A 12,386-nucleotide genomic window follows, 5' to 3' on the forward strand; every position below is an offset into this window, starting at 1 on the left:
ACTTTAAACAACACTTTTTATGGATATCTTTAAGAAATGGCTTTCTTCTTGCCACTCTTCCATAAAGACCAGATTTGTGCAATATACGACTGATTGTTGTCCTATGGACAGAGTCTCCCACCTCAGCTGTAGATCTCTGCAGTTCATCCAGAGTGATCATGGGCCTCTTGGCTGCATCTCTGATCAGTCTTCTCCTTGTATGAGCTGAAAGTTTAGAGGGACGGCCAGGTCTCGGTAGATTTGCAGTGGTCTGATACTCCTTCCATTTCAATATTATCGCTTGCACAGTGCTCCTTGGGATGTTTAAAGCTTGGGAAATCTTTTTGTATCCAAATCCGGCTTTAAACTTCTTCACAACAGTATCTCGGCCCTGCCTGGTGTGTTTCTTGTTCTTCATGATGCTCTCTGCGCTTTTAACGGACCTCTGAGACTATCACAGTGCAGGTGCATTTATACGGAGACTTGATTACACACAGGTGGATTGTATTTATCATCATTAGTCATTTAGGTCAACATTGGATCATTCAGAGATCCTCACTGAACTTCTGGAGAGAGTTTGCTGCACTGAAAGTAAAGGGGCTGAATAATTTTGCACGCCCAATTTTTCAGTTTTTGATTTGTTAAAAAAGTTTGAAATATCCAATAAATGTCGTTCCACTTCATGATTTTGTCCCACTTGTTGTTGATTCTTCACAAAAAAATACAGTTTTATATCTTTATGTTTGAAGCCTGAAATGTGGCAAACGTTCGCAAAGTTCAAGGGGGCCGAATACTTTCGCAAGGCACTCTAAAGGGAACACTTAAACAACACAATGTAACTCCAAGTCAATCACGCTTCTGTGAAATCAAACTGTCCACTTAGGAAGCAACACTGATTGACAATAAATTTCACATGCTGTTGTGCAAATGGAATAGACAACAGGTGGAAATTATAGGCAATTAGCAAGACACCCCCAATAAAGGAGTGGTTCTGCAGGTGGGGACCACAGACCACTTCTCAGTTCCTATGCTTCCTGGCTGATGTTTTCGTCACTTTTGAATGCTGGCGGTGCTTTCACTCTAGTGGTAGCATGAGACGGAGTCTACAACCCACACAAGTGGGTTGTACACACATCATGACAAGAGAGACAACACTACATAAAGAGACACCTAAGACAACAACTGAGCAAGGTAGCAACACATGACAACACACCATGGAAGCAACACAACATGGTCGCAGCATGATACATGGTACAAACATTATTGGGCATAGACTACACGAAGGGCAAGAAGATAGAGACATCAATACATCATCCAAAGCAGCCACAACTAATGCTTGCTATTTTCTCACAGAGTATGATGTCATACTCCCGAGGAGGATGATCTGGCCAATCAGTGGATTGCTAGCGTAAATATTTTTTATCAACTGCATATGGCCACACCATTCTGTTATTGGGGTACTCCCAAACCATTCCAACACAAAAAAGATGAACATACTTAATTACTGTTTTTTTTTTTAGAAGGAAACTATTTCACTCATATTGTAATTAATTCTAGGTAACATTTCATAGAAATCTGGAAACCCTGGACAGTTACTTTAACTCCTGTCCACTGAATGTGGCGGTAAAATTGTAAATTAATCAATAGCCTATAGACTAGTATGCTGGTGTGTTTGGAATTACTGAAAGCATGGGCCCCAAAAGTTTTTCACAAAAAGACAATGAGCGCTTGCTTCCATGAACCCGTTGGGGTCCTGCAGTCCAGGCCACATCCATTGATGTGTACAGTAGTCCTTATACAACATGCCACCATGCTGAACAGAAACGTCTAGTTGCAGTGAATCATGTTGTTGGAAAGTTGCACAAAAAATGCCCTCTAGGTTCTCAACAGAGATAAACCTCCAGCAAAACAAGAAACGTTTTGTAGGCTACTTCAGTATTTCAAGGAGAAACATTGTCTGGCGTGGTTGAGTGATGCTGGCTGATTTAGTTGAACAAATCCGGTTTAGCCGCCAGGGGAGCCAGTCTCTTCTGTCCGTGATGCTCACGTGTGTAGCTCTAGACGGAGCTTGGCACATTCCCAACTCCATCTCCGACTCTGGGCGTCGGGATCGTGGGTACCAGTAATAACCGTCAAGGGCGCTTTTCGGACATAGAAGCAAATGCTTTTGAATAAGAAATGCGATCTTGTGTCCATTTAACCTTTTACAATCTGTTTTATATTCAGAGGCACAGACGAAATTCAAACATACCCTACTTCACATGGTGAGAAAACAACCGTTGTTGAACTTTACTTTGTCGTATTTCGGAGACGCACCTGTTAATTGCCAAGTGCACTTTATTTAATTCGAAGTGGTGTTGACTATGGAATGAAGGTTTGGCTTTATTTCTGTCGTCTCTCCGATGTGGTAATCATCCATGGATAAATATTTGGAATACAATATACTATTGTTTCCTCTTTTAGAATAAACAATGCTGGTACTACTCTTAAGATTACTGTGTTTCTCACTTTGGAGCGAGAATGTGTTCTCGCAAATACACGGGGAGAAGACAAATATGATTCCTAGACATTATGAAACCGCCGTCACTATCGGGAATCTACACAAAACCAATAGTGATAGTCAGAGATTGCACTCGGCGTATGGCAGAGTTATCAACGAAATTGACTATAAAAGGGTGCGTACTCCAAGTTCATCCTCCTGGGATGTGATTAGGACATGGATGGATAACATAAATGTGACTTCATTCAATACGAAAAGTGGTATGAATGAAATAACAATGCGCAAAAGCAATTCGTCAAATGGAACAGAACCCATTTGGTTACCCGAGGAAGGCGAGTCAAAAAGGCTGATGGAGGAAAAGTTGGACACGGAGAAACATGCAGCCATGGGAACACGATATGGTGTATACATTCATTTAAAGCCCTCCACGAGACATAAGCGAGGAGGACACCACCGTGGCGAGCACAACCGGATCTGCATACACAAAAGAGCAAGTGTAGACCGTCGGAGAAGAAATGCGAAGGATAGCAGTAAAAAAGGGAATTTAATAAGCGAGCCAACCTTGCTGTCAGATGCGTCTTTGGACACACCGCTGGCCACGTGGGAACCGCTGCCTAAACCTATGGCCCAGAACCAGTCAACAGACATGCCATTACATGCCACTGATAATGAACAGTTCACTTTGCCAGAGCTCCAGGACTATACCCCACTGATTCCTCTCAATCCTCAAACTAGGAGAAAAGATGTAAAAAACCCATTTTACCCCGTAACAGCAGAATCATATGGGGCATATGCCATCATGATCATTTCGGTCATCATTTTCACTGTTGGATTAATTGGGAATATAGCAATCATGTGCATTGTGTGCCACAACTACTACATGAGAAGTATTTCAAATTCTCTTCTAGCCAATCTCGCCCTATGGGATTTTGTTGTCATCTTTTTTTGCCTGCCCCTGGTGATCTTCCATGAACTGACCAAGAATTGGCTGTTGGGGGAGTTCTCCTGTAAAATCATCCCCTATATTGAGGTAATAATGTCCACTAGCTATTGTGCTACTTGATTGAATGTTATGATTGGGTGATGAAGTTGGTGTTCAGTCTGCTGTCATAACCATCTCTTCCTTGTGAAATCTGTCACATATTGTGAGCTAAAAAAAAGTGTTGGGGCAGTGACAATTGTTTGTTGTTGTTTTGGTTCTGTACTCCAGCACTTTGGATTTGAAATGATACAATGACTATGAAGTTCAGACTGTCAGCTTTAATTTGAGGGTATTTTCATCCATATCGGGTGAACCGTTTAAAAATTACAGCACTTTTTGTACTTAGTCCTCCAATTTTAGGGGACCAAAAGTATTGTGACAAATTAAATCATGTATATTAAAGTAGTAAAAAGCATTTGGTCCCATATTCCTACCACACAATGACTACATCAAGCTTGTGACGACACATTTGTTGGACGCATTGGCTGTTTGTTTTGGTTGTGTTTCAGATTAGTTTGTTTCCAATAGATATGAATGGAGTCACATTTATTATAAATAAGAATATAATATGTTTCTAAACACTTCTACATGAATGTGGATGCTACCATGATTATGGATAGTCCTGAATGAATAATGATGAATGAGAAAGTTAGACGCACAAAAATCATACCCTCAAGCGATGCTAACCTCTCACTATTACAATAACAGGGGAGGTTAGCATTTTTGTGGGGGTATGATATTTGTGTGTCTACCTTTCTCACTCATCAACAACAACAAAAATGTGTCCCGTCCCAATACTTTTGATGCTCACTTTATGTTAATTCTTACACCGTACAATGTTCTGTGCTTCAAGTGTTTGCAGTATTTGGAGGATCCTATACTAGGTCAAGATTTTTTTTCTCCCGAATGTCACCGCAACCTGTTGTTCCAAACTTTTAGGTGAGGTGTCACTATTCTAGCTACAGAGGTAAAAGCCCCTAGGTGACCTATGCTATGTTAGGGATACAGTTCCAGTCCTACTTTCCCTAATAAGGCATTAGTCTGAAACTCACTAGGCCTCAATAATTACATCAGACCCACACCCATTATTGCATCAACTTACCTGTCTGTTTCAGCTGTAAGGCAGCTCCTCTGTCAGCCAACTATTGTAAAAGATAGTCCTTTAAAATAACATGTTTTCCAGAGTTACAGAACGCTAACCATACAGTAAAGTCTATATTTTGTAGCCATAGTATTGCCAACTGAAGGGTTTGTATTAACACACTTGTACTACATACTGAATATCATATACCGAATGTGATTTGAATGTTGCAGGACCAAATTATGAAAAGAACATCTATTATTGCCCCTGGGGTCTATTCAGACAGTGATCAGTTTGTACCCAGTTTCCAGGCATCGTCAACACAGGTCCTAGAGAGAAACTGAGTTTTTGTCTCAGCCAACCACTAACGCACCTGTTTCAAATAATCAACCAATCATGGTCGTTAACCTAGACCAAAATGAGCTGAATCAGGTGTATTAGCGCTGGACTGGAACAAAAGCCTGCAAACCCACTATCTCTCCTGAACGGAGTTGGAGAAGGCTGAGCTCTGTTCCGCTTGCTGTGTGAATGCAGTAAATGGTGATTGGTGTGTTGGTGTAATCTGACACACCACACATCATAGAACTGAGCCTCGTAAAAAAAACTACAGATTAGCTGGTTATATCATATACTGTCTAAAAGGAAACCCACCAGACCCAGGTGCAGCTAGGGACAACACCAAATAATCTAGATGAAATGGAAAAGTCTAAACGAGATCCTTGTGATGTCCCAATGTCAAGGTAGGGACAGGGTAAGGGTAGAGATCCGGATAGCACTAACCTAGATGTTATGCAGCCCAAGAACTTGGAACACCTTATACAGTCTGAGGTCACAGTGTAAAACCTATGCTGCTCAACAACTGAGCCTTCTTGGTGAAAGTAGCGTCAATGAAAATGAACAAAGATCTGAATTGATTGGATTAAGTATAATCAACACGTTGACAGACCCACCTTGTCCTCTGATAGTCTATGTGCAGTTTTTACTATTGCTTACACCTATCCCATCTTTTCAGATCTCCACAAGTCCAACATCCTAGGGCTGGGTGTACCTGTCTCTGTGCTTTATGGAGTCCAATCCTCCACTCTTTTACAGACCTCTTTGGTTCAGCTCCTGCTTTTAGCAGTCTGTCTGTTCTCTCTGTTGTGGAAAAGTACTTCATGTAAGATAGATGACATAGTTTTGCTGTGGTTCACTATCATACTGTTGGTCCTGAGTGCCTTTCATGGGAAATGTGTGAAGTATTCACCCGGAATAAACTAAATTCTGTTCATTAAGAAGGAAGCACACTCCTTTTGGAAGAGGAAATGATCTAGATAAAAATCCTTCTCCAGGTGGCACAGTTCATCTGTCCGGGCACATAGACTGAGTGTACAAAACATTATGAACACCTGCTCTTTCCCTTTCATAGACTGACCAGGTGAAAGCTATGAACCCTTATTAATGTCACTTGTTAAATCCACTTCAATCAGTGTAGATGAAGGGGAGGAGACAGTTTAAAGAAGGATTTCTAAGCCTTGAGACAATTGAGGCATGGATTGTGTATGTGTGCCAATCAGAGGGTGAATGGGCAAGGTATGGTAGTAGGTGCCAGACGCTCTGGTTTGTGTCAAGAACTGCAACGTTGCTGGGTTCTTCACGCTATACAGTTTCCTGTGTCTATCAAGAATGGTCCACCACCGAAGGACATCCAGCCAACTTGACACAAGTTGGGAAGCATTTGAGTCAACATTGGCCAGCATCCCTGTGGAATGCTTTCGACACCTTGTAGAGTCCATGCCCCAACGAATTGAAGCTGTTCTGAGGGCAAAAGGGGGAGATATTAGGAAGGTGTTCTTAATGTTTTATACACTCAGTGTATAGGCCTATACAATGACCCCAAGACGAATAAACAACCTCAAAACGACCCAAACAATCTGTATGAGTGATGCTGTATAACCTGCCAGCGCTAGTCTGTAAGCTGCTTAGTGGCAGTGATTGTCATTGTGTTTGTAAGTCCCATTCTATGCCAACATGACCTGTAGGCCATTTTAAAACCACAGTCCCGAACATAGCACTTTGAGTAGCCAGCCTCTGTGGTAAGAACATTAAATGGATAGCGGCAGACGCATCCTCGTTATGCTAAGCGACTTGCTAATCAAGCAATTAATGGAGCATAACTACACAAACAGTGGGGCAATTAATTCTAATGGCTCCTGTGACAACTAAGTGCTCTGTCACATGACATGTTGTCATTATGGACACCAAGGTGAGAGGTTAGTTAGACAAGGCCTGCCCGCCACTGTTGACACAGCTCTAGAGGATAGCTGTCACGTTGACGATGATGGTATTTGCTGAGAGCGCTTCGTCTTGACAATACTCTCTCTCTCTCCCTCTCTCTAATTCTCTTGCTCTCCATCTCTCCCTCTCTCTTCATCTCTCCCTCACTCTTCTCTCTCCATCTCTCCCTCTCTCTTCATCTCTCCCTCTCTTCTCTCTCCATCTCTTCCTATCTTCTCTCTCCATCTATCCCTTGCTCTTCTCTCTCCCTTCATATATTCTCTCTCTATCGCTCCCTCCCTCTTTTCTCTCTCTCACTCCCTCTCTCTTCTCTTGATTTCTCACAAGCTAGATAAGTCGTAGGAATGTAAGGGGTCTGCTACAAGGTAAGGGGACTTCTACAAAAATCATAGGCAATCCCAGGACATAGTGTCTATAATACTGTAATAAGCTCACATAGTTGCTGTCACAAACTCCACACAGTTGTCACCGACTAGTTGGATATTCATTTCCCACTGAGCAAACATTTCTGTACAGCATTCATATACATTCTAAAAAATTATCAGGTTTTTGCTTTGGCTGACCTTGTTTTTTTAATTGACATTTGTCAGTAAAACTCATGAATGCAACTGTTTATGGCCAATTTTAGCTGGGGCCTCTGGAGTGGTGGTGTGTTTTAACAGATTTGATCAAAGCTGTGATGAAATTACTGGCTACGTATGTACAATTACTCAGCAGTACATTTCCAACTTAAGCTGACCGAGCATATAGAGGGAAAGATACTAGAGACAAAGCATTCCTTGTGTGTCATGACACATAGCAAGGATATTTGGTGGTGTCCACACATTGTTGTGATAAACATGTTTCCTCATACCCCCCCTCCAGGCACAGACAGGTTCATTTTAAACCTGTTCATATCAACGAATCCCAATAAATAGAACCCCCTGAGGGAGTCACAAGACCTAGCATATAAATCAAACTCTTTCCACAATCTCTCTCGCTCTCTCTGTCATGGGCTCCCTTGCACACAATATACTGTGCACCTTATTATGTTATACAGTCATCAATATTATAATTTGATATAATTAGAAAGTCTAAAGTTCCCCTTTTTGGCGCCCAACTGTAGTCCTCCCATTCTTTAAAGTATCACACATAAATCATTACTCATGGCTACTTTCAAGCATCTCAGTATGGAAATTAGGAACTTGTGTGCAGTAAGTAACAGAGCTGTCCCACTCTAAACCTGTTGACATCTAGTATACTGTGCTGTATGTACCATTGTCGCATGGAAATTGTTCTAAACTGTGTTTTGAACACGCATAGTGTACAGTAGACACATTCATTCTGTCTTTTCAGAGAACAAGATGACTCTGGGGCCTTGGTATATCATCCAGACGTTTCAAGAATGCATTGCAATTAGGAGTAGTCACCTCTATTGTGTGTTAAGCCTAGGGCCTGGATACAGTCTATACTTGTTTCTCTCTAAAAAATGAAGCACTTTGACAGAACTTTGATGGTATTGTTAATGTGCAGTAATAACACATCAACTGCATACAGGAGTGTCTGACTTCCTCCTCTCTTTTCTTTGTCCTTCCAGGTCTCCTCCCTCGGGGTCACAACCTTCACCCTGTGTGCTTTGTGCATTGACCGCCTTCGCGCCGCCACCAACGCCCAGATGTATTACGAGATGATTGAAAACTGCGCCTCCACGGCCGCCAAGCTGGCCGTTATCTGGATCGGGGCTCTCTTATTGGCCCTGCCAGAGCTCCTGATCCACCAGCTGGTCACTGAAGATGGCGAGCCTCCGGATGTGACGCCCTGCCAGCGCTGCGTGGTTCGTATCTCCACCGACCTCCCCGACACGCTCTATGTGCTGGGCCTGACCTACGACGGAGCCCGCCTCTGGTGGTATTTTGGCTGCTACTTCTGCCTGCCAACGCTGTTCACCATCGGCAGCTCCCTAGTGACTGCCCGTAAAATCCAGCAGGCCGAGCGGGCCTGTGTGCGTGGCAACAAGAAGCAGCTCCAGCTGGAGAACCAGATGAACTGCACGGTTGTGGCGTTGGCCATCCTCTACGGCTTCTGCATCATCCCTGAGAACATCTGCAACATCGTCACTGTCTACATGGCAGCGGGTGTGCCCAGACGGACCCTGGACATTCTCCACCTGGTCAGCCAGCTGCTGTTGTTCTGTAAGTCGGCGGTGACACCCGTCCTGCTGTTCTGCCTGTACCAGCCCTTCAGCCGGGCCTTCCTGGACTGCTGCTGCTGCTGCTGTAACGAGTGCGGCCCTCCCAGGTCTTCCACCACCGCCACCACCAGCGAGGAGAACGAGCACGAGTGCACCACCACCGACCTGGAGCTGTCACCATTCAGCACCATCCACAGGGAGGCTTCCTCCTCCTACACCACTGTGGGGACCCACTGCTGAGAGGTCAAAGGTCATGACCTCCTTCAGAAAGTTACAACTGCCATGTGAAGAGTTCAAGAGGTCGGACTTTAAACCAATTGGACCGGTTTCCCCACACCCAGGTTAAGGTTACTCCTGGAATAAAAGGCATGCTCAATGGACAATCTCCAGTGAGAGTGCTTGTAAATCAGAGAATAGGCTTAATCTGAGTCTGGGAGACCGGCCCTTAAGAGTTATGATCAGTTCATTTTTTATTCTTGTCAATTTAGGAATTGAATTGATAATGCGAATAAAGGGCACATCCCATTTTAAATCCATGTCCACTTGACTTTGAATTAAATTGACGTAAACTCTGGTGGACATAAGTGTCTTGGTCTACTTGAGGGCAGAGTTCTGTATACGTACTATACTGTCTGTCTACGCTTTGTTTACAGCAGTGGTCACCAACCGTGGTTGATCTCCAAGGCATTCCTAGTCAATCACCAAACATTTCTGTAAAAAAAAAAACAATAAAGCCTTGCGTTCCTATTTTGTTATTTGTTTTGCGCTGTTGGCGTTAGTTGCACTTTATTTTTGATTTCTTTTAGGTTGTAAGATGTAGATGCACTTGATTCAGCAGCCCTAGCGCCAGGAAGGCAAAGTCTTCCCATTTTGAATAACGTTTTTTAAATAGAATTTCCAAATGGTCTGAGAAGAAAAACATTGGCAGGGAAATTCAAGCATTGATAATGTATTGGGCCTATAGCCTACTGCACAAACCTCATTGTTACAGAACTGTAATTGGTTACGTTTTCTAAGTCATGGTTTGTAAAAATCTGAGCAGTAGATCTCAGCTTCCATTTTGACTCAAAGTGATCTTCACTCAAAGGTTGGTGACCACTTGTTTACAGAAACCATACGGAAAGGAATACATATGTATAGTTCAATTCAATTTATAGCAAATTCATTATAAACTCACCAGTGTTTTCTCTTTTTAATTATTATATTATTTTTTGGGGGGGGGTCATAATGTTCTTTTTCTGCTTCCACAGAGTGTCTGTGTCAAATGGAAAGTAATATATTGAAAATGGCTGATCGTACTGTATTGTGTTTAGCTTATAATGGTGATTCTTGTGAATCAGGTCAAAGTTATGCCTAGCTCCCTTGCTATGTAAGTATATTATGCACTCTGTATTTGATAGCAGAAAACTGTACGATACACTTCAGTCAGTCAGTAAAGTTACTGGAGTGGTCTTTTTTGTTGTTGTTGCTCACTTTAATAAAAAAAGAACACAGAATTTGAATGTTTCTTTGACCCTCAAAATGTCAATATCTTCATATATGGAATAAACAATCCACTTATTATTTAGGGACTAACATACCTTCTTCCAAAAATGTTAACTATGGATAATAAATCTACCTTATCATTTTGTCTTGGAAACTAAACATATGTGATAATATTCTCCAGATGGAGAAGAGGAGTGTGGTTTCCTGAGAATGGCCAGTTAGCTCTCAGAGGGGGAGTTTCTCATCTGGCCATTGTGACATCACTACCCACTCCCCAGAGTACACAGTAACCCTTGTTTCGCTACCCGTCGCCACGGCAACCTCAGGAATCTGCTTCTCAGCTGTCTCCATGACGTCATGATCGGCCGAGTGGCAGAGAGTTAGATCAGATGGTAGGGTGGGTAGGGAGAAGGGTTCATAGTATTGGACTTAACTAGGGTATGGTGCAAATAATGCATTTCCATGGAGATGGTCGGTTGTTGGCTCTCAGGAGTTCATTTCAGACATGAGCCTTGCTAACTGCTAACCATGTTTCTGGTTGGTTCAGTTCAGACTTCCTTCAATGTTCTGTATAGTCGTCCAGTTTTCTAGACAGTCTAAGAATGTTTCTAATGAAAACGGTGTCCTTAGAACATTTCTGGAACATGCTTGACTTGAATGTCAAGCTTACAACATGTTTGCGATCAAGTAACATCTGCGCTGATAGGAACGGCATAGATGGACACAATCATATTTTAGGCAAAATTGCATTGTCTCTGTTTAACAGAACGATGCTGTTTTATGGCTTCCTGGTCCTGATTTGTAATACATTGTGAAGATATTGCCTGCCTGCAATACTACAGTAGCAAAACAACACGGCTGCCATCACGTCCATACACAGTGCAACAAAATGGTGTACGACTTTCATCTGCCGTATATAGACCCATGATGTCCCCAAATCATTTGGCTGTCAGATCCGGTCTTGTTATGGAACACAACGGCTTATTCTCCTCACAACACTGTCCTCCCACAGTGCTTCTGAGCCCGTCTTTCATTTTCAATCACTCCCTCTGTTCCTGATGGGATTATGCATAGTGACTACACTTTTTTTCTCTTCACAGGAAGTAAAAGGCTCCATAGAGTTCACTCTGACTGTTAGGATAATGCTGTAGCTGAGGGCCATTGAACACAACACATTTTACAGGCCAACATATTACCAGAAATGAGACATCGTTGTTCAACGCTTTGCTAAGCCTATTTTGACAAAAAGACTGGAATAGTGTATTTATTTGGAAACCGGGAAAATAAGTATTTTTGAACCCCGACCGTTATGCAAATCCATGGCCACGGTAGGTGACCTGTCGATTGAACTGCTGTTCTTAATGGAATGGCATGTCTCCAGAGTCCAGCTATCAGAAAAGCTCAATCTGATTAAAGAGAAAAAGAAAATGTCCCCTAAAAATGATTTCAGCCTCCCATGCTCATCCAGTCATAAGAGTGAGGTCCTTTTGTTGAGGCAGTGCATTGATGTTGTTAAGGAATGTGTTTCGTAAGTTCTTACTTTAGCTGAGCTTGTGGTGACATTAAACATGCACAATTCTATCTACAGTATGTATACCCTGTTCAATGACAATGGCATTTTTGTAATGGGAACTGAGAATATTAGCGCTAATTTCTATTAACCGTCCAAAATAACATGCCTGAAAGTGTCTTGGTCAATCTGCAACTCACTGTGAGGTTCAAGCTCTCTGTTGTACGAAAAAACTGTTGTGCCACAGAAGCTGCCATTCAGGACCTCCGCAGAACAACAAAGATGTCTGTTTTCCTGAACCCGCATGCTCCTCATTTCATTCATCAACAATCATACTGACCACAGTCACTGTTTGTATGGTATTCAACAGTTATGTACAGTATGTACAGGGTTTTTCAGTGT

At 42.5% G+C, this 12,386-nt stretch overlaps 1 protein-coding gene across 2 annotated transcripts; it reads left to right on the plus strand.

The window, feature by feature from the left end:
* The first annotated feature begins 2,024 nt into the window (after nt 1–2,024).
* On the plus strand, nt 2,025–10,485 carry LOC110521334 (prosaposin receptor GPR37). Of its 2 annotated transcripts, none has more exons than XM_021598829.2 (2): nt 2,025–3,509; nt 8,396–10,485. In XM_021598829.2, the coding sequence occupies exons 1-2, from the start codon at nt 2,451–2,453 to the stop codon at nt 9,227–9,229; spliced, it is 1,893 nt and encodes a 630-aa protein (XP_021454504.2). In that variant the 5' UTR covers nt 2,025–2,450; the 3' UTR covers nt 9,230–10,485. The 2 variants fall into 2 exon arrangements, with proteins under 2 accessions (XP_021454504.2, XP_021454505.1); XM_021598830.2 differs by having other exon boundaries at nt 2,025–2,243.
* Nucleotides 10,486–12,386: the final 1,901 nt, after the last annotated feature.

Source organism: Oncorhynchus mykiss, chromosome 30 (assembly GCF_013265735.2).
Source record: "Oncorhynchus mykiss isolate Arlee chromosome 30, USDA_OmykA_1.1, whole genome shotgun sequence".
NCBI lineage: Eukaryota > Metazoa > Chordata > Actinopteri > Salmoniformes > Salmonidae > Oncorhynchus > Oncorhynchus mykiss.